Source organism: Poromitra crassiceps (genome assembly GCF_964638095.1).
Source record: "Poromitra crassiceps genome assembly, chromosome: 4".
NCBI classification, from domain to species: Eukaryota; Metazoa; Chordata; class Actinopteri; order Beryciformes; family Melamphaidae; genus Poromitra; species Poromitra crassiceps.
In genome coordinates, this window is record NC_139626.1 from 1,483,998 (window position 1) to 1,506,651 (window position 22,654).

General features: G+C 44.3%; 1 protein-coding gene across 1 annotated transcript; it reads left to right on the forward strand.

Annotated features, from left to right (window-relative positions):
* Window positions 1-1,876: 1,876 nt before the first annotated feature.
* Window positions 1,877-22,636, forward strand: LOC310774965 (FERM domain-containing protein 6-like; the record flags this gene model as incomplete). Its single annotated transcript, XM_083635054.1, has 13 exons — window positions 1,877-1,942; window positions 2,113-2,203; window positions 2,652-2,731; window positions 3,290-3,348; window positions 3,461-3,698; window positions 8,012-8,170; window positions 10,166-10,228; window positions 10,479-10,547; window positions 12,728-12,902; window positions 13,930-14,106; window positions 14,817-15,002; window positions 16,585-16,673; window positions 22,463-22,636. The coding sequence occupies 13 exons, from the start codon at window positions 1,877-1,879 to the stop codon at window positions 22,634-22,636; spliced, it is 1,626 nt and encodes a 541-aa protein (XP_083491180.1).
* Between the last annotated feature and the right edge of the window lie 18 nt (window positions 22,637-22,654).

A 22,654-nucleotide genomic window follows, 5' to 3' on the forward strand; every position in this document is an offset into this window, starting at 1 on the left:
TATTTTATTCCACCTTCCATCTTTTGAGAATTGCAAATTTGCATTTTTTTAACTTTCATGGATCTTGATATTAGTACTTGTTTTTTATATTTATAAGTAAGTATTTTCTTATTTTTTATCGATCCATATCCGTTCCTGATTCCATTCCTCCCACCTCATATGCGTAGTTGGAACATCCGGCTCAAAACACACGCTTGAACGACAGCATTTAGGCCATGAGCGAGGGAGCACAGAACTGGCCTCCATGGATGACGCTCTGACCGCCTCCGCCGCCCAAGGCGCTCCTTCGTGGGCATCGGATGTTACTGTGGCCCGCTGCGCCTCGCCGCTTTTGCGTGTCTCAACGCGGAAGTCATTGAAACCTCTTAGAACGGCATGGATCGCGACAAGATTACACATCTAGAGTCACTTTTTGACGCCGATTCCGAAAATGCTCGTCACGAGTCTCTAGAACGAACGGGCGCGGAGATACGATGTAGTTTCAACTAGGTAAGTTTTACAAAAAAAAAACATGAAACTGCCCATTTTCGACTTCCAGCTAGTTTTCACAAGAAACACAAATGAGCTTCATCCTATGGAATCAAATAAGGGCCAAGCTTCAAATAATTAGTTTGCACCGGAAAATCCGCGTTCCCAGGTCATATGACCATGTTTCCATGATTGATAACTGCAGGGTATATTTCATGTAAATCTCCATGTAATTAGTTGCTGTGCTGTGCTGTGTGATGTGCTGGGGAAATAGGGGGGGGGGGGGGGCAAACACAATAGAAACTACAAATTTGATGTCTTGAGTCGAACTGAGAGGTGTAAGATCATAAAAATAATTATTTTTGGGGAAAGTGGCTGGGAGTCGAATTTTTTTTTTTTTTTTTTTTGCAAAATTAACATTGAAGTCAATGGGAAAACTATGCAATGGATTTTGAAGCCTTGTAACTCAACCAAATGTTCAATCAACCCCAAGGTTAGATATTAAGGTCAAATTTCAAGGTATTTGGTACAGGATGCCCGCTGAAAAAAATGAAATACATTAATTTTGTAAGAATTTCCTGGAGGTCTCAAAAAGGCGGTTTTAATGGAAGTCAATGACCGTGCAGCCGGACTAGCAGACGTTTAAGGAGTATTTGAGTTTCTGGGTGCCAGGACGATGTTTTTCTAGTTTTTTCAACGTGAATTACCATAATAAACCATAAAAATAACCTGTGCTTAATCTTACACTTTTCGCTCCAGGATTTTCCAAATTACACTTACGCGATTATTGCTTCGCACCGGCTGGGTGGACCAGCAGGGTATATGAGCCATGACACATCCTTTGCACAGGGCAGCTACATTAAACTGAGACCACTGACGCTTTTAAAGCTACTGACAGTAGCAGGCCAGGGCACTGCCAATGTGGCCTTATTTGTTTATTTAAAAGGATCCATATTAGCTGCCGCCAAGACAACCACTAGTCTTCCTGGGGTCCAGACACATTATACATTACATACAAAACAAGAGTAAAAAGCACTAGCAAAATACAAAAGTAAAAAAACAACAAGAAATAGTCAAGTGCAATGAGCACAACAGAGTAAAAACAGTTCCAAGACAAGATAGAAAACGAAACAAAGACAAAAAAGCTTGGCCAACTAGTCCTGTAGCTGGTCTGTAGCACAGAAGTCAGTAAGTATATTACTCTAGTCTAGACTATTAGACTTAGGGATCTCAGGGCATCACTGCCAGAGGGAGGGGCAACAGTCATTCCCACTGTGGTGCCCATGGGAGGACGGTGAAGATACTGGAGTGTGAGAGAGGACGTGTTGTTTTGGCCGGCCCATGGGAGGACGGTGAAGAAGATAGAGGGAGAGAGGACGTGTTGTGACAGACCTCCACGCTCCTGACGATGAAGCAGAAACGAGAAGTGAGCGTCCTTCTACCCGACAAGCAGCACCTGGACTGTGCTGTTGGGGTAAGTGTGTACTACTGGGTGTTTTATCCCAAATCAAAACTTTACAATACATTCAGGTGAGGTCTCGTCATAGACGCGTTGTCAGCATAGTTAGCATTTAGCATTAGTGTTACACAATTATGTAAGGGTTTGTGTGTGTGTGTGTGTGTGTGTGTGTGTGTGTGTGTTAGGTGAAAGCCAGAGGCCAAGAAGTCTTGAATCGTGTGTCGGAGCAGCTCGGAGTCGGGGAGCTGCATCTCTTTGGCCTGGCCATTCTCAGAGGTTTGTGTGTGTGTGTGTGTGTGTGTGTGTGTGTGTGTGTGTGTGTGTGTGTGTGTGTGTGTGTGTGTGTGTGTGTGTGTGTGTGTGTGTGTGTGTGTGTGTGTGTGTGTGTGTGTGTGTGTGTGTGTGTGTGTGTGTGTGTGTGTGTGTGCGCGCGCGCGTGTGGGATTTACTCTGTATGGGGGGGTAAGTAGAAAATGTTTTGACTTAATTTAGTGTGGAATGCTGAAACTGAGGGAGAGTTGGTGGTGGCGGCAAGGAAAAGTTAGTTAGTTAGTTCACCTTTAGCCTATTTAAAATGTGACTCCTATCAGCCCCCATATGAATGAAAAATACAAGTTAATTGGCTTTCATGAGTACTAATTCGTGGTTAAAAGTCATATGTCACCATGTTTTTCACTCCATTACCCTGTTGTGTTCTTTCAGTGCACCTTTTCCCCCTAAACAGATAATGAATATCTCTTTCTTGATTTGGAGCAAAAGCTGAGGAAGTACTTTGGTAAGGAATGGAGGAGAGGATCCTTGATGGTGAGTCATTTCCTCTGAAGTTGTGTTTTCCTAGTTTCACAAGGTTTACTTTGTCGCATGTGAACTCTTGTACGGACACACACTGATCATGTCTTGCACATGGCATCACTGACCTATTCTTTATACAGTCAATGATTGGCATGTATTAAATGGGAATAATATTCGACGTTTAATAAATCCAATGTTATTCTCATTATGAGCATCTATAGAACCATATGGGAGCATATAAGGGGTCATTCTGATGTTCTGTTGTAGACCTGGCTGGGAATAAGCTCAAAGTTAAAATCCATTGGGCAGACAAAATCAGTCTCTTCATTGTTTACTGGGGAGTTTATTATTTTGCTTTTAGTTCTTAATGTAAATCAAGTCTTGTATGTGGTTTCTGGCTTTGGGAGAGCTGTTTGTGTTTTCAAATATTAATTGGACTTTCCTCGACTAGACAATAGGGAATAGGCTAATGTGTTTTTTTAGCAGTGTTCTCTTTTAACTCTATTGTCCTTTTAAATTGAATTGTCAAACAAATAAACTAAACTAAACTGTTTATGCTATATATTCCAGGGCCCATTCATCTTATTTCTGAGAGTGCAGCATTATGTAGAGAGTGGGCGGCTAATTATGTAAGTGCACTTTCTAATCCTACCAGTTTTTCTTTGTAATTATCGATAATGAGAAGACCAGCCTTCTGGATTTTTAATTGTGTGAATTTGCTGTGCTGTCTGGTTGTTGGAGGAGGGGCAGACTGCGGCAGCTGTACTACACGGAGCTGAGACAGAAGGTGCTGCGCTCTCAGAGCCGCCAGCAGGAGGCGCTGTTCTTCCAGCTGGCAGCCATCGCTCTGCAAGCTGACCTGGGAGATCTGGAGCAGAGAGTGGAGGGAGAGGAGGAGAAGGGTGAAGGGGGAGAAAAGAAAGGAGAGAAGGGAAAATATAGACATTACTTTCTCCCTGAAGATTACTTCCCCTCTTGGGTAAAAAAAAGAAAAATGCGAGTGTGTGAAGTAGGGATGTTCATTTTGAAAATTTTCCAAAATCGATAATTGGTGAAAATTAACGATCAATTATCGATTATCTATTAATACTTTCAATTCATTTTTTTTTTTTTGAATGAATGCCTATGGCAGAAAATACGAAAGACAACGTGTTCTCTCAATGAACTCTTTATTTCAATGTGTCTCCTCTCCAACACTGCTGTCCCCGGCGCATGCCGGTGTGAATTTCCCATGTTTAAAACAGTTTTGTTGGCACAAAGGCCCGTGCCCAGCCAGAAAACTAGAGACTATATGAAGCTCCACCTCACGTTAGTCGGCTGTGCAATGGAGTGGGGCGAGGAGGAACGAATTCCACCCAAACCTAGTCCAAAAAAAATAAAAATAATAATAATTAATAATTAAAAAATCGATCCAAATGCCACAGGATCGATTCCAATCCTTAACTCATTGAGTGCCATGGACGTCTTTCGACGTCCAATTAAATAGTGACGTAGAGTGCCAAGGACGTCTTTCGACGTCCAATGCGTTTTTTGACGGTGGGACGTCGATCAAAGCCTTCTGCATCTCCTGTACAAATATTGTAGCTATTGGAGGTCTATAACCTATTTTACAAACCCATTAGGTGGCGACAGTGCTCTCCAGATTAGAGACAGGTCCTGAGAAACAGGAGGAAAAAGCCGTGATCAAAGAGAAACCGATGCATGCTGCAGCCAGAGCCATATAGATTGCTCTGTCTGGAGCTGACATTGGCTGCGAACAGGAGTCAATCCGCGCACACAACTGAGCCCCTCTGTCTCTGTCTGTCTGTCTGTATAGTTTCTCCACACGATTAGCCACCAGAAAAGCAGCTCCCGACGCCAAACCATTCAGCAGTCCGGTTTGGCTCTTCCCTATTGCGCTGGGAGCCGCCCGGCACACACAAACGGAGCACTCCGAAAATAGAGTGGGTGCGTGAGGCTGTGTAGTGTGGGGAGGAGTTTGCAGCTGAGGAGGGGAGGGGGGGAGAGGGGGGTGGGGCACGCAGGGCATCACACAACTACACCACGTCACTACATCAGAAAATATTATCTTCAGACTCAGTGAATGTGCTTGAAATGCTGCATTTCACAAAAGGCGGAATATCTCAGCTAATAATTTGAAACGCCTGTATTTGCTCAAAACGACCTATCTTCTCCGGCTCATAACTAAAGAACGGAAAATGGTATCAATAAACTTTTTTTTGCTGACGATACAATAGAGCCAGTTCGTTCTTTGTGCGTGTTCGGTGTTTACATAGTAATATCACACAATATTCTGTGGGCCTCGAGAAATCACTGAAAACGCTCTGAAAACTCTGGCACTGGGAGCGTCCGTTCTCCAAAAGTGGCTGGCACTCAATGAGTTAACGATCAATTATCGATTTTCGATAATTGATGAACATCCCTAGTGTGAAGATAGTGGGAGAGAGGGAGAGTTGTATGTCTCTGAATGAGTTTATCAACTTACTATTACATTAACACATTGTTTCATGCATATTCTGCTTCACCTCGACAAGTAATTTTTTTTTAAATATAAATGTGAACTAAAACAAACTATGTCGAAAAGCTGAGGGGAAACTAACCACATCAAATCAACCTAATTCAAATAACAAAGCCTCAGTGTGTCTGTCTTTGCTGTAGCCACTGGTGAAAGTGGGCCGGAACCGTCCGGTGCGCAGTTCCGGTAAGACTTTCGGTGCCTGAACGCCGTTGGGGGAAGACATCCAGCTGCCTGTCAATCAAAATCCGATTGTTGCAGAGTGCAGTCGATCCATAATTTCCAACAAGGAAATGCATGGCTGACGTTATGTCATTACTAATAAACAACAGTCTCTCTCATAAATTGCTTCTAAATTGTTGTTAGAACTGTTTTAGACCTGGCTGTCAGTGGTTTTTAATCCGTGCTGTGTGTGTAGGCTGATTTGCGCTTCCAGCATGCAGCTCCTGAATGCCGCTGCTGCTGCTGCTGCCTGCACTGGGCTGTGTCAAGTCTAGTCTCGCTTGCGGCTTGCCTCCGCTCCGCAAACAAAAACAGTTCCACCAGGATTGCGCGAGTGTAGTTCCCACTGGTGAAAGTAAAAGTGGGCCGGGAACCGTCCGGCCCACAGAAATTCTGTGCCTGAACGGCGTTCCTGGAAGACACGCAGCTGTTGTCAATCAAAATCCGATTGCGCTGCTGCTCGGCTGTCTGTCCATACTGCGTTATTTCGAAACCCACATAGGTTAAGCCAAAATCACGCCCTGTGCCCGCCTACGCAGCAGTCAAGCGCCGGGATTGGCCAGGAGCAAGTCTTTTGTCCTCTTTTGACAGCTCGAATCTCCCACACCACAACCACTGCACAGCACGCAGCCCAGCGATTTCATGAACCAACTGAATTGCTCTTGAGAGCGGACATTGAAATGAATGATGGTCACATACCTTCCTTAGTGTATTAACGCTATTGAAAACGTAATACAAGCTTTTAACACATTTCCCACACCACAAACACTGCGCCCAGCCCAGCGATTTTACTAGGCCTAACCAAATTGCTCTTGCGCGGACATTGAAAATAAATTACTGTAATACATTAACGCTAATGAAAACGTAGCACAAGCTTTTAACACACAAATGATTTTTAAACATATTTATTTCAAAACATCATTGTAAAATTCGGGCTTTAGCCAAAGCTTCAATAACAGAGCTCAGCTGACAGTTGAACTTGCAAATGAAAAATATAAAAAAATATAAAATTAAAAATACAATAGGCTACAGCACATAGGCCTAGCTTCTTCTTTTTTTGGCACAGCTATTCATTCCCCCCAGTCCAGCAGTTTGTTCCAGGCCAGTGAAGTCCCAACAATCTACAAAAACATGCAATAATATAAAATCATAGATACAAAGTTGAATCATACACAATCAATAAAGCCAATGGTTAGCCTTCCCAATGGCATCTGTTATTCTGGCCTCATAATAAGCACTGAGGCGGTGGTCAGAAAGTCAAATAACCGCAACAACACCAACAACTACAGCAAGGCTGCAATGAGGATATTATTATTGAAAGACAAAATCCTACATCGCACCAAAGCATACAATGTAGCCTACCGCGGTTATTCATAATAGTTCACACAGGAGAGAAACAATTTAATTGTTCAATGTGTGGTAAATGTTTTGGTCAAAAAGGAGAGTTGAAATCACACATGATAGTCCACATAGGATAGTCTGTTGTTGTAATGTTTAAACAGGCCTAAATAATTCACTATAGCCTACATATTGTCAAGTGTTTCTAATTTCTACACCATAGGCTACAGGCATTCAAAAAATGGATGTGTGTGTTCAGGGATGCATGAAGCTGGGGGCGGGAGGAGGACAATATGAAACGATGAAGGTTGGGGTAGTATAGTTCCTGTAAGAAATTCAAACCACTTTCACCCCTGCCTGTAGCCTATATAAACTTGACACAAAAAGTTTGGAAACTTGTGTGTGGATGATCATACTGTATCTCTGATGTTACTGTATCCTCAGTATTGCATCTTATATGGAAGCCTGTTCATTTCCCTTCGCAACGCTGTCTCATTTGTAAGGATCCTGCATTTGTGGGCTGAGCAGCACAGCTGATTATGCCAGTAGCGCCAAAGTCAAAAGTAACAACTTGCCCTGCCGATATCGACACGTGTTGTTACAGTTTTCAAGGAGCTGTCCATCAGCAAGGGGACCTGCAACCAAACCCCATACCACATCATGTGACCATGCTGGTGACCAGCATGAGGAGGTGCGAGGCTGTTGAGGCTGCGTATGGTTCTTCCACCAGCTACTGAGGTTCCTGACTGTTCAATTATGGATAAAGTGTAAAATTGCTAATTATGCCTTGTTTGTTCTGATAGAGTTCAATCATCCAATCCACCAAACAACTCAAAACAATAGAGTCAATACCAACAGGAGGATACACCGCCGGACATCTCACAAATGCAGGATCCTTACAAATGAGACAGCATGAAGGGAAATGAACAGACTTTCATATAAGATAAGATGCAATGCAGAGGACACAGTAACAGCAGAGATATGATCATCCAAACACAAGTTTCCAAACCTTTTGTCCAGTTTACATTGATTTGTCATTGTATAAGTTTCTGTGTCCTCATTAGTGACATTTGAAAATGTCTCCATACATTTGATGAATGGAAAAGTAATGTGTGTGTGTGTGCGTGTGTGCCTGCCTGCGTGCGTGCGTGTGTATGCGTGTGTGTGTGCGCGCGTGCGTGCGTGTGTGTGTGTGTGTGTGCGCGCGCACGGCCTAGCTGATAGAGCGTCGAGGGCGAGGCTACCTGCTGCAGCACAGTCCGGTGTTGCACAGCGAGCTGAGAGGTGTGTCACGCAGCCAAGCCATCCTGCACTTTATAAAAGAGGCCAGCAGTGTGCTGGACGGACCGGTCACCTTCTACAGCATGAGACAGCAGGTCAGAGGTCACCTTCTACAGCATGAGGCAGCAGGTCAGAGGGCTCCATGCTGCTTAACCAGAGGAAGCCTCCATGTAACCCAAGAGGTTACATGAGGAAGATGGTCAACATGACCTGTGAGCCTGTTTGTAGCTGTCTCCTACACCTATTTCTCAAACTTTGTCACGGCAAGGACCCCCAATAAGATTCAAGATTCAAGATTCAAGATTTTTATTGTCACTCCATGGTACAAGTACCACGTGTGAAATTCTTGTGCAGTGGACTCCGTTTACGACATAGTACAAATAGGCAACAGCAATAAGTAATAGGCAATAAGAAATAGGCATCAATAAGCAATAAGACAGCAATAAGGCAATAAGAAATAGGCATCTTATAAGCAATAAGACAAGTCGGTGGCTTATACGACAGTGGCATATTCATTGCACATAGGTGCACATGTCATGTGCATACGTTAGACGTGTTCAGACATTCCAAATTCGACGTTTTATACATACATGTGCAAATAGCATGTACCTTATTAAACATACACTTAAATTTACAATTAAACGTTAGGCACCTTATTAAACATACACTTAAATTTACAATTAAACGTTAGGCATCCGTAATAGTAGCAGCTGCAGTACGGTACTGCGGTACGACTACTGCACTATTTGTGCATATTTAGGAGTCTCGTGGCCTGCGGGAAGAAACTGTTCCTCAAGCGATTTGTGCGTGTTTTTGGAACCCTGTATCTCCTCCCTGAGGGTAGCCGGGAGAACAGGCTGTTGTGGGGATGGTTTGTGTCTTTGATGATCTTCAGGGACCTCCTGAGGCACCGCTGGTTATACAGTTCGTGCAGTTCTGGCAACTCGTCTCCTGTTACGTGCTGGGCCGCGCGCCTCACCCTCCGTAGCGCCCTGCGGTCCATGGTGGTACAGTTCCCGTACCAGGCGGTGAAGCAGCCAGTCAGCAGGCTTTCAATGGTGCCTCTGTAGAAGTCCCTGAGGATTTCTTTCCTTAGCCCAAACTTCTTCAGGCGCCTGAGTCCGTGTATTCGCTGTTGGGCCTTTTTGACAACAGTGGCGGTGTGGCCGGCCCAGGTCAGGTCCTGGTGGATGTTGACTCCCAGGTACTTGAAGCTGTCCACCCTTTCCACCACTGTGCCGTTGATGGTGATTGGGGGGTGTGTGCCCCCCCCTCTCCTGTAGTCCACAATGATCTCCTTGGTCTTGGAGACGTTCAGAGAGAGGTGGTTGTCCTGGCACCATTGTTCCAGGGCCATTGTAACAGAGACAAATTAGACCAGTGACCCCCATTTGATAAGATTTTGTCCCAGGGTCCCCCATCTGATAAGACTTTAGCTTTTGTGATGACCCTCCCACTCTCCTGGTCCTGTCTTTTGTGATGACCCTCCCTCTCTCCTGGTCCTGTCTTTTGTGATGACCCTCCCACTCTCCTGGTCCTGTCTTTTGTGATGACCCTCCCACTCTCCTGGTCCTGTCAGACCATTAGTCTCTGCCCGCCTCACTGATGTACCTTTTGTTCTTTCTTATATAGTTTGTGTTACTTACTGGTTGTAAAATGTGAGGGGAGTCATACACCAAAGTAAAAATTCAAACAATAATTCATTAACTGAAACTGGGAAAATATCTCGACAACACACATCGGTGAGGAAGGAGAGAGACAATGTATGAAGGCCTTCTTAAACCCAATCCAGGTGCACCCAATCAGCCTAACGACCCCAACACCAGGCTCCTGCAAGACGGGGCTAGGAGGGTGCTGGGATGGTTGTCACACCTTTAGATGTTTCATTACATAAAGCGTATGAAACCCATGACCAAAATAGTCATATACATTATGCCATTGTGTCACTTGTTTGGAATTCCAGTGAAAATAAATGACCTTTTTTGCTACCGGGGTTAACAGGTCAAAGTCCAGACTACAACTTCTCTCGTCTCAGACATGTTGCAGGCTCTATCTAATGTTCTCCTTCCTCTGTCGTTCATGTGTGGGAGAAAAAGGAGCTGAAGAGTTCAGTCCTTCTTGGTGTGGCATTGAAAGGAGTACAGATTTATGAGGTGGGTCTTTTACACTGTGCCAGCCTTTTTTACCTAAAGGTACTGTAGGCAACAATGTGGAATGTATTTGAGCATCTAAAGTTTCAGCATACCTACACACTGGTTCTTGAAAAGTTTGACAAGTAGATGGAAATTTAGCTTTTTGGAACTTGCTTATGGTATCGTAACATTTTCAGAGTTTACATATATGAACAAATAGTATGATGTTGCATTCATATATGACATGTGAATTGTTTTGATGTCTGTTAAGGAGGTGGAAGGACAGCAATGTCTGTTATATGATTTTTCCTGGACCAATGTAGACCGCTTCACTTTCCAGGTCAGCTCCAAGTAACAACCACACACACGCACATGCACACACACACACACACACACACACACATGCACACACACACACACACACGCACGCACGCACGCACACACACGCACGCACGCACACAAAACAACAACAGCAACAACAACGATTGTGCAGAGACATTCCCCCTGCTCTCCCTCCCCTGCACCCTCCCACCTCTCCTTCTCTGTTCTCTCCTCCTCCACATTTCCCATTTTCTCCCCACCCTCGCCCTAATCCGGGCCCGTATCCTACTCCCTCCCCTCCCCCAACCCTAGACCCTACCTCTACCCTGGCTCTCCCTCCCCTGCACCCTCATCTCTCCTCCTCTGTTCTCTCCTCCTACACATTTCCTATTTTCTCCCCACCTCCCCCCTCTCCTCCCTCGCATCCCCCCGCTCTCCCTCCCTCCTCCACTCTCCTGCTTTCTCCTCTTCCCGGTGTTTCTTCCTCTTCCCCCCTTCCCCCACTACTCTAAAGCATAGTACACATTCTACTCCAAAGCATGGCACCCACTCTATCCCCTCCAATATTTCGCCACTATTTAAAGCATGGCACCCATGCTCTTAGTATTTCGCCACTATTCAAAGCATGGCACCCACTCTTCCCTAAAGCAAGGCACCCATAAGCTCTATATGTGAACATGTGCTTATTTGGCAAAAGGACTCACTACTAAAGGCTTGCAGCCAATTAAATTAGGCATAGTTTGGTTGCTAAGAAATTGACATATGTCCGTTTGCAAGATGTGCGTCTATATTTATCATTCTCTCCCCACCTCCTCCCTCCCCCTGCTCTCTTCTCCCCCACACACCCCCCTTCCCCTCTCCTGCTCTCTCCTCTTGCTCCTTCCCCACCTCCTATACCCTCCAACATCTCCCATTCCCTCCCCACCCCATCACTCTCTCACATTCCCCCTGCTCTCTCCTCTGCTCTCTCTTCATTTCTATATTTTCTATATTATCAATTGTTCAAATGTTATCTTTATTCTGTATATTCTTGTTACTGTTGTGTCAGCTAGAATTAGCTAGACATACTTTCTGTGAAGCCCTCTGAGACATGCTTGTGAATTAGGGCTATATAAATAAACTTGACTTGACTTGACATAACTGTGTACACAACTAGAAAGTTTGGTATGCCCACGGCCTGTGGCCCCGCCGGGGTCAGGCGATGGAAAAGTTAGGACAGTCACTCACTCACTCACTCACTCACTCACTCACTCAGTCATGGACTTGAGTTTAGTGGGGAAATGGCCGTAGCTAGGAATAGGAAGGTGCTAAAGAGACAGAATTCGAGGGGTGGGTAGGATTAATGGCTAGGGGGGTATGGGTTGTAGGGATGGGCATTTCTAGCAAAAATACTATTCGAAATTCGCTGGCCAAATTCGAATTTAATTCGAATTTCGAAAATAAATAAAAAAATGTTAAAAAAATTTTTTTTTTTTTTTTTTTTTTTTTTTGTGAGTGAAATGTTGCATTGTCTCCCCTGATTCTAAGTCTACGGCTTTATTAATTAATATAAAAAGCTTCTGCTGTGGATTTTTAGCTCAAACAAGCATTGCACCACTGAAGTAAAGAACATGTTACATGACATTGACATTTTCGAAAATAAAAAACAGTTTTGACAATCATGAGTGGTTCATTAAATATTTAGTAGGCTCAGGTCTGAGTGCCAAAGGGGTGCCAAAGTCACCCCCTCTCCCTCTTCATGGGATTTCATCTGCCATTAATTTTTCCATAAACCTTGCTTAAAATGCTTATAAAAATTGTTTTACTTGCTCAAACCAAGCGATTTGACTATACTTAGAATCAGGGGAGACAATGCAACATTTCACTCAAAAAAAATAAAAATTTTTTTTTTTTTTTTTTTTTTCGAATTTCGAATTTCAATAATAAAAGTCGACCTTGATAATAACAACGATTATTCGGAAATTCGATGCCCATCCCTAATGGGTTGTGTGTGTGTGTGTGTGTGTGTGTTTGGGGGGGGGCATAGGGATAGGAAGGTGGTAGAGAGTCAGGATTTGAGGGGTATGCGGAGTGGCTCGGGGGATATGGGTGGTGGGGGGGGGCGAGGGGAAGGGGGCTATAGGGAGAGTGGCGCCATGGGCTTTGCGTGTTCCATCTGTCTGTCTTTCTCTCTCTCTCTCCCTCCCTCTCACTCTGCAGGGCAGGAGGTTTGACATCCATGTGGTGGGCTCGCTGTGTCTGCCTAAGCTGCTCTACTTCACTCCCTCTGCCTTCCACTCCAAACACATCCTGCAGCACCTCAGAGACAGTCACCGGCTGCACATCAACACCAGAGACACAGCTGGCCACATCGGACAGCTGGAGGAGATGCACGGTAAGCAGTCCTGCTCCCCTTGTGTAGGCCTTTCCTGTGCTAGATATAAAGTATTATTGTACATTTAATATAGAACTTGTGCAGCTGTTACATGATCAGTTGTAAAACCTCAACTTGAGTAGCCTAATCAGGCTCAAAAACTCGTACTATATTTACTTGCACATCTTTAGTGTAACATTGTGTGGGAATCTTGTTAATGTACCACACAGCTGCCAGCCTTGCTACTGTCGAATTCGAAAACACAATCTTGAATAAAACAAAAGAAAAGTCGGATAATCAATTATTTCCACCAGAGCATTGATGTAAACCAGCCCTATCCTATAACAGGAAGTCAACTTTTCACTAAGCACTGTTAGAATATGATTTTGTATAAATGGTTGTATTGCAGCTTATTGCTTTTTCAAAAATCCTTTTTCAAAGGCTGTTTCAGACTAACTTCAGTCAACACATCACAACTGGAGTTGGTCTTGATTGGTCTTGACTTTGTAGCATTTGAACTGACTTTTCCCATTAGAAGAGATGGTTGTGTTGTCCAATTAGGCTCCAGTATTGTGACTGTTCTGTCTGTGAGGACTCTTCATACATTCAATATATGCTACCATTTTAAATCAGGGTTAAGTATTCGCCAAACATCATCAGAGACTTATCCTGGGCCTGCAGACAATGGAGTGGAAGCGATGCTGGGTCCTTGTAGTGATCACTTACAGGTGCTCTTTGGATATTTCGGGTGTTGTGCTGTGCTTATTTCATTTTGTGAAGAGAATCCTTGCATGAGGGGTATCTTGGTAAAATGTAAAAAATGCAGGTTGACTTCAAACAGAATCCAAGGCACACTGAGTTGGTGTAATTAAAATGCCTTTATTCTAACATGGCAAAAAAAAGATTTAAAATATCCTGGGCCATTTGAAAAAATCATGAGGACTGAATAATGGGACGATTAATCCAATGTCTTCCATCATGACATCATGACATCATGACATCATGACAGTCCCACGCTCTCTTTGTCTGTTTGTCTCTGTCTCTGTAGCCTGTCGCTTCTACAAGGAGGCTTACATCTGTGACCCGGCTGACCTGAAACAGAGACTGTGCAGTACCTGCCCCAGCCACACGTCCTCTCTGTCTGACTGCAGCGTTGCATTGGCAACTCCCACAGCCAAGCCAAGGGCCTGGCCTAAAGAGGAGGAGGAAGAGACAACATTCAGAGGTGTCAGAGAGGAGGAGGAAGAGACAACATTCAGAGGTGTCAGAGGTTCTGTGCTTTCTGAAGATTCAAAGTCATATTGGAGAAATCTTCCATGTCTCTAACCTGGGTTAAACAAGGGTCTTCTTTTTTTTACCAGTTTTCAGCTTGAGAGAGAGAGAGAGAGAGATTGTGTGTGTGTGTGTGTGTGTGTGTGTGTGTGTGAGATCATGGCCAAATGTGGTCCTAGAGACACCTAGTGTAGCGGGAACTACCACAGAACCTGTTTTGAGCGCTTTGTGAGGTGTTTATGTCTGTGGACAGATTTTGCAAATGTGATAGCGTCAAAACCATGCAAGATGCAGTCATGAAACAGGTGTGTAGTTGACATCAAAATGAAGGCTGAGTTCGAAAATGGACCTGATCCGAGCCAGCCACCCCTCCCCCCCCCCCTTTTAACCCCCCACCGCCAAAATGTATAATATTGCCAAAGCAGTTTACAATATAAGACAATGTAGTAGTAGAATCACATTGAAAACTTACAGAGAGATTTAGGCTGCTAAACCCCATGTTTGGGTGAAATCAGCCTCGTTAATTTGGCACATAATTGAAAGCAGAAAAAATATGAAGGAATTATTTTTAACTTATTTGATTTCAGCTTTTGGTGACTTTGACTGAAAAACAAACATTTACACTGCTCTGCATTTCTGTATTCATGTTGTTGTGTGTGCCAGAGGTTGAGCTGTGTGTGGACCACCCAGAGGTTGAGCTGTGTGTGGACCACCCAGAGGTTGAGCTGTGTGTGGACCACCCAGAGGAGGTTTTGGTTGATGACCCAGCTGAAGTGCCCTGGCTGGCTGAGCTGCTGCACGGTGTTTCTGTCGATGGACTGTCCATGCTGCCCTCATCTTACTGGGCAGGTTAGTCCAAAACTGTACACTGATGCATCGAGAATGACATTTGGTTGTGTGTTTATGAATTGCATTGCATGTGCACTAGATAACTGGCTGTCCTCTTTCGTGATCAGACGTCACGCTGGAAATGAAACAGGTGAGCATTTGTCTATTCACTGGCTGGATGAAACTTCATGCACAGACCCACTTCAAGAGTTCTAACTGTCTCTCTGGTTCTTTGTGCAGGTTTTGAAGAAGAGAGCCTGTGACGGTGTTTCTGTGGACTGATCCAGAGCCAGAAGCCAGCAAGAGGGACTTCTTAGATGTTGTGCGGCCCAGGACAAGACCTTTTCGTTGGACTTTTCGTGTTTTATTTTACTCCCCTTACATAGCTCTGCAAACTACTTATCTGTTATTTGAGCAGCAGTTCAGCCATTTCCACTAAACCACTTCCGGTTTTGTGATTTTGCCTTCAAAATAAAAGCTCGAGAAAGTTTTCCATCAAACGTCAACAGCAGTACATTTTACATTTCAGTTCCCCATCACAAATTAAGTATAGATCTACATGTATCCAGCGAGTTTAATTAGCTGCATTAGAATTTAGATTTAGATTTTTAAATCGGCCCCCGCCCGTTTCACGGTCTGATTGTGTGTGCAAACTAAGCCTTCAGGCTTGGAGTTGTGATTCTTCAAATGCCAACAGCAGTAAGTTTTACATATTATCTGGCTTATAGAGCAGTTTCCCATGACAAATGAAGTATAGATCTACATGTATCCAGTGAGTTTGATTAGCTGCATTTGATTTGCATTTGCAGTTTTGATTTTTAAAATAAATCTTTGAAATTGGTACAATTAATGCCCTTATTTCTCATTTTGTACTGTTATATTCTTCAAAAGGTGGGTTATCATTCATTCATTGCACCATAGTTTTCTCTTACAGTTTTCTGCAAAATGTTGTAGTCTGGTAAAGGAGGTACTTGGATTCAGAAACCAGGGAAAGGGGGTGCTGAGAGCTACTGTGATGCAATAACAATAATAAGGGTTTGAACCAGAGAGAGTACAGCAGACAAAACAACTTTTCAAGCTCCAGGTTGTCCAGCTGTCAGTTATATTCAACACTAGTGTTTATTGTGTTACAAATACCGAGTTTCAGTACAGGTACAATATGATGCATCTCATCTTGTCAATGTTGTGTGTAGCACCTTGGGATGACTCTTGTTATGATTTGGCGCTATATAAATATAAAATTGATTGATTGATTGTGTATATCTGTCTGTTTTCCTGTCTGCCCATGTGAATGTCAAACCGATCTCTCCTCCCAGGTGTTGCCAGATGTTTGTCTGGGGTGCTGTTGCTCCGGGCTCTGAGGAAAGCCAGTGCTGCAGCCAGTCCTGCGTACGGGCTTTCTCTAACTTCAATTTGTCCAAGGTTTACAGCTTGTAGCCCTGAGTCAAAGCAGAATTTGGAATCGTTGCCTGTGACAGATTGAACTTGCCAAGTCGAGCAAGAAAGTATTTTCACTTGGATGCTGTGTGACGTGACTCATGTCTGAATGGCATTAGTTAGGGTACATTTTGTGCCTTAATTAATCTTAACCGTGGTATTGCAGGAGATTGGATAGGCGCCTCCAACCCTCACTACCAGGTGTTTGTGGAGCTGAAAGGAGTGAGGAACCTCACAGAAGAGCAACATTATAAGGTAGGAGAAACCTAGCAAGCGCCATGACATACTTGTTATTTTTCTTAGTTTGATTAAATCCACAAAGGGTGGGATTGTGTCTTAAGTGACAGTTTGAATCCATGTAATGAATGAGAAAATAGGCCTATTTTATTGTTCTGTTTGTCTGCCCTCTCCCCTTCCTCTCCAGTAGGACTACTACTACTACTCATGGGAACAAGATTGATGAATCGCGTGTTTGGACACTTTCATACTCAATTTTTGACAATGAAAAACACGATTTCAGATGGCAGCCTGTCTTTTATTGTCACACGAACACACTACAACACATGCATGCGGCCACTACACACACACTCATGCTGACGGTGGCCGGTGAAATATGTCCTCTGCATTTGACCCATCCAGGCTTGTCCTTTCCTCCAGGGGGCAGGCCAGGATCAGTGGTCGCTATTTCTTTCCAGCGCCCCCGGGGACCTTCATTGGACCAACTTCAGATGTTGTCGTCACTGGTCGGATGACGATCTTCTGCATGTTTTTAGTGGGGGGTTATGTACGGAGGAACCCCCTGGGGGGTACGGGGAGAACATGCAAACTCCACACAGAAAGGCCCTTTCGACGAGATAGCCCACCTGGGCAGTGGGCACTGAAGATATGGGGGGGTCACAACTCCAGCGTCCCAGGTGAGAATCGAACCCAGGACCTTCGAGCTGTGAGGCGACAGCGCTTACCACTGCTCCACCGTAACCCCCAATAAGTGTACAATAAAATAAAAATGTACATTATAATGTCAAAACAATCAACAGTATATGCCATGGACTCTGCTCTGACTCTGGTCATCTAGATTAATGATGGCTGAAAACTTTTATTTTATTTTTTCTTTGCCATAATTATGTCTGGTGTTTCTTGGCCAGGTCCCTCAATGAGGCTTTCCTGGTCAAATAATGGTTCACTAAGTAAATAATAATTTTGATGAAGGTTGGCTCTACTGAAACATTATTAGCTTTGCTTAATAATAATGTTCTCTCAAGATCCTCTCTGGCTTCCAGGAGGATCACAGTCACAGGAACACAGCCCTCCCGACCCCTGGCCTGCATTCACTCTTCCATCTGACTGTATGTACTACTCCAGCGCCAGGAGTACCTCATTGGACCACTAGAGGGTGCCAGTGCTACATGAAAGACATGTAGCTGCCACTGCAGGTGGGTTTATGTGCTGTAAGTATTCACTGCTTATTCATCTTTGAATGGTCTCCCTTCCCTTCCATGAGTTAAGAGAGTGGATTATTGGTAAAAAAAGAAAACACATAACACACATAACCACACCACATTCAATTACACATAAACATCCGAATAGCACAGGGACCGTCAGTTAGCCTACCTCCATATTGCACTAAGCCACTGTATTGCACTGCACTAAGTCAAAGAGAGAAGTCACTTTAAATTATTCACAAACTGCAGCATCAGTATTTTATGAGTTATTTTATTTTGGACTCTGAACAAGCAGCTGAATAAGCTCTGGTTAGAACATCTATTACACTGGTGTGTTGTCGCCTGGCATCCTTCTCTCCTGCAGCTCTCTCTCTCTGTTCACAAAGTGGGCTAATATTTTTAGTAACGGCCCATTTCAGCACAGATTTGACACTGTTCCTCACACCTTTATTTTGGCTTCATAGTGTGATTAGACAAAACGGGGGAGGAAGAGCTAAATTTACCTCACAAAAAGCACCAAGTGGCCTCTCAAGATGGTGACTGAGTTGCATTCGCTGAGACGGTGTTTTCTTCTGGGCTACAGGGTCTTTCATGAATGAAGTCATTCCAAATACAGGACAAAGATAACTAGAATCGTTCAGTTAAAGCTTGTGTCAGTGTACGGAAATGTGATGTTTTTTTTGTTTTTTTGGGAGGGGGGTTGTGGGTTGGAGAAAACTGTGAATGAATGATGGCACTCTATAGCATTGTAAAATAGAACTCAATCCTTTTACATGATTACCGTATTTATGAGAAATCTACAAGCATGTTTCCTATTGCAATTATTTTATTCATAGTATTTGTTATTTTATTCATTCAGTAACTTCTATCTGTGGCTTTTGTGAGATAGAGTCTCTGCGTCTTGATCCTCCCGTGCTTTGTGGATTTACTGATAACACTGAAAGGCCACCACATCTGCCCTGGCCGCTAGTCCATTCAACATTAACCAGCAGAGATTTGAGAATGGCAGTCATGATTTCTCAATGGCTTTGCCGAGGAAAGGAGGCTATATTTAGTCATGGGCAGGGCCACGGATCCCAGGAATGTTTTGCACGTTGAATGATGCCGGCTGCACAGCTTATATCATCACTCCCGAGTTTTAAAACGGGATTATGGCCAGTTCAATCAAAAGAATTTGTCTGGTCCAGCTACAGGTGTATGATAGATTCAGAGGACTCGTTTAACATTCATCTTAAATCCTATTTCACTTTATCAGGCTAAACACCAACCGCACCAGCTATGGTGCGGTTGGTAGATAGAACTCATAGAACACTATGAGTTGTAGGACGCGCGTTGGGGATAATTACTCCTGGTGGGCTGTACTGTACATCACACTCTGGTATGAGACCGGGGAGCAGATAGTCATCATGTTTAATGGATTGGCCTCTTTATTAGTGATAAGCAGAGATGGATAAGCTACATGGAGGAAGGACAATGATAGCCCATTAAAAATAGATGGCATTGAAGGGCTTGAATAGGATCAGAGAGGGTGAACAATACTCTCTTACAGTCTGCTAACCCAGTCCTTAACTTTCACTGCTACTCCCCCCCCCCCTCCCCATCTTTGTTGCAAAATGCAGCTCACCTGTACCAGTAGCTGGTTTAAGTTTGCATCTGGATGATCAACACACAAAGCGTCTTCGAGAAAGAATTAACCTGAACATCTTGCTCATCTCACTATTTTTTTTTATTTCTTATTTTACCCAGAAGAAGACATGCATGCATTTATGCTTAAAGCGATAGTTCTGATTGTTGGAACCATAGCCCCTATTTGCTACTTATGATGATGTTGATTAGTAGATTGCTTTCTCAGCACAATCATTGCTGTTCCTCATACTACTGTAGCTGCAGATGGATCAGCTCAATGGGGTCATGCTCCTGTCTGTGCATGGTGCACTCACTGCACCGTGGAGGACATAGTCTGTGCATGGTGCACTCACTGCACCGTGGAGGACATAGTCTGTGCATGGTGCACTCACTGCACCGTGGAGGACATAGTCTGTGCATGGTGCACTCACTGCACCGTGGAGGACATGTGCATGGTGCACTCACTGCACCGTGGAGGACATAGTCTGTGCATGGTGCACTCACTGCACCGTGGAGGACATAGTCTGTGCATGGTGCACTCACTGCACCGTGGAGGACATAGTCTGTGCATGGTGCACTCACTGCACCGTGGAGGACATAGTCTGTGCATGGTGCACTCACTGCACCGTGGAGGACATAGTCTGTGCATGGTGCACTCACTGCACCGTGGAGGACATAGTCTGTGCATGGTGCACTCACTGCACCGTGGAGGACGTTTCAGTGAGCCTCAGGCAGCTTGCACAGACAGGAGAAGATCATCTCAGGTTTCTTCTAGCTTCTGGGTATTTCTATACAACCTCAAGGCTATTGTTTGTTCCATCCTCTATTCCAAGCCCCACATTCATCACAATGTCAAAAGACAATTCTGCAAAACGACCTTTTCCTACCGCTGAAAACCTTTTGTCGCCCACTTTCACATCCATCCTCAATAGAATCTTACAACTCAGCACTCTTATTATATATGATTTAATATTAATAAGACCACTGTGAATTACTGCTAATATGATGATGATAATTAATAATAATAATAATAATAATAATACTATTAATATTAATAATAATAAATCTCACTACTATAACGAGGCACGGTAGGTAGGAATCAGCACTGCCAGTTGAGCGAGGGAAGCTAGAAAAGGTAATAAAAATAATATGATACTTTATTGATCCCTGTAGGAAAGCATTTGTCCTCTGGTGATTTACTGCAACATCTAATAATGCAATAATATTGACGCATGCACAGTTTTGTCTGATCTTTTTTTTTATTATATATAAACGCTGAGAGAATGACCTGGAGGAAAACCCATCTTCTCTGTTTCTCACTATCTAGACTAGAGGTACTCTCCCTGTCTGCTCAGCTGTGTAGTCTGCCTGGGTCAAAGTGAATTAAGACGCAACGTTTGGTGTGTTTTAGCATCAAGTCCTCACGAAAAGCATCTCCTGGCTTATCCTTTTAATCCGCTCTTAGCGGCTTTCATCCCAGCCTTAATTCTCTCATAAGGACAGGGAGCTGGGAGGGTGAATACTGTAGGGAACAGTTTCGTCCAGAAAGGCTGAATGAAGTTGGAAACAAACACTGTAGGAATGGCTCTTTAGGACCATGTGTCTCAGCTGCAGCAGCTTCTCTGTATCAGAAACAGTTGCTGTAGAAAAAATAAAGTGTCTGAAATGTGTCTGACAGCCAGTAGCTATGTTAGATTACAATGTGAAATAGTGATTATCCAACTGCATGTGTTACTGTATAGGGTTACTATTACGCAAGATTTATTATTATGTACTACAAACCTCAGACCGCATTACATTTTATTTTCCCCCCACTTTCACAAAGCCCGTTGAATCAGATTCCCTTTACTATCACTAGAACACAATAGAACACAGTCAACCTGAATACAATAGCCTGCATTGATCGACAAACGGGCAATCCAGCTTTCCTTGATTTGCAGACATCCACACAAAACCCATGCGCTGATAGTGGCACCATGGGGTGTAATCGTGTTGTCAGCTGCTCCAAAGCATCCCCTCTCTACCCACTCTGTCCCTCCCTCATACTCACCCTCTCTCTCTCTCTCTCTCTCTCTCTCTCTCTCTCTCTCTCTCTCTCTCTCTCTCCCTCATACTCACCCCCTCTCTCTCTCTCTCTCTCTCTCTCTCTCTCTCTCTAACCCTCTCTCTGTCTGTCTCTCTCTCTCTCTAACCCTCTCTCTCTCTCTCTCTCTCTCTCTCCCTCATCCTCACCCTCTTTCTCTCTCTCTCTCTCGCTCTCTCTCTCTCTCTCTCTCTAACCCTCTCTCTCTGTCTCTCTCTCTCTCTCTAACCCTCTCTCTGTCTGTCTCTCTCTCTCTCCCTCATACTCACCCTCTCTCTCTCTCTCTCTCTCTCTCTCTCTAACCCTCTCTCTCTCTAACCCTCTCTCTCTCTCTCTCTCTCACTCCCTCCCTCTATCCCCAGATGAAAACAGGTTTCCATAGAGAATGCCAGTGTGTGAAACCCAAGAATCTCATTGGCTGAGATATCACAGGACTGGATGGGAGCGGATAGGGATAGAGAGAGAGGGAGAGGGAGGGAGTGTGAGGAGGCAAGCAAGCCATAGTGAGAAAGCTCAAGAAGATGTAACTAGTCTGCACAGCACAGCACAGCACAGCACAGCACAGCACAGCACAGCACAGCACAGCACAGCATCCTGGCACAACACAGAGCTGTGTGGAGACATGCCGTGTCATTTTTTGTCCTGCAGAATTTTGGTCCTGTGATGAATGGAAAGCACAATGGACATAAAGGAGAACTTCCTGGTCTTTCCACTTGAAGAGAGCCGACAAGCAACAGCTGGGCGGACGTACAGTAGCTGAAGGTCTGTGGCTCTCGGCATCTCCTGGACGTGATCCTTCTTTACTGACTGAGCAACTGTTTGTGACTGCTACCCCCTTTATCTGCTACCCCCTTTATCTGCTACCCCCTTTATCTGCTCTATTGCCTTTCTAGGGTGCAGGTATTGGGACAGGCATTGGGACAGGCATTGCTTGGAGAGGGGTGGTTGCTTTTAGATGTGTGACCGCCCGCCCGGCACCGGACAGTCCCCTGCACCCCCCCGAGAGCCCCTGGAAGCCCCCTGGGGATGGTGTGAGAGCCCCTGGAAGCCCCCTGGGGATGGTGTGACCTCCAGCCCGCTGCTGG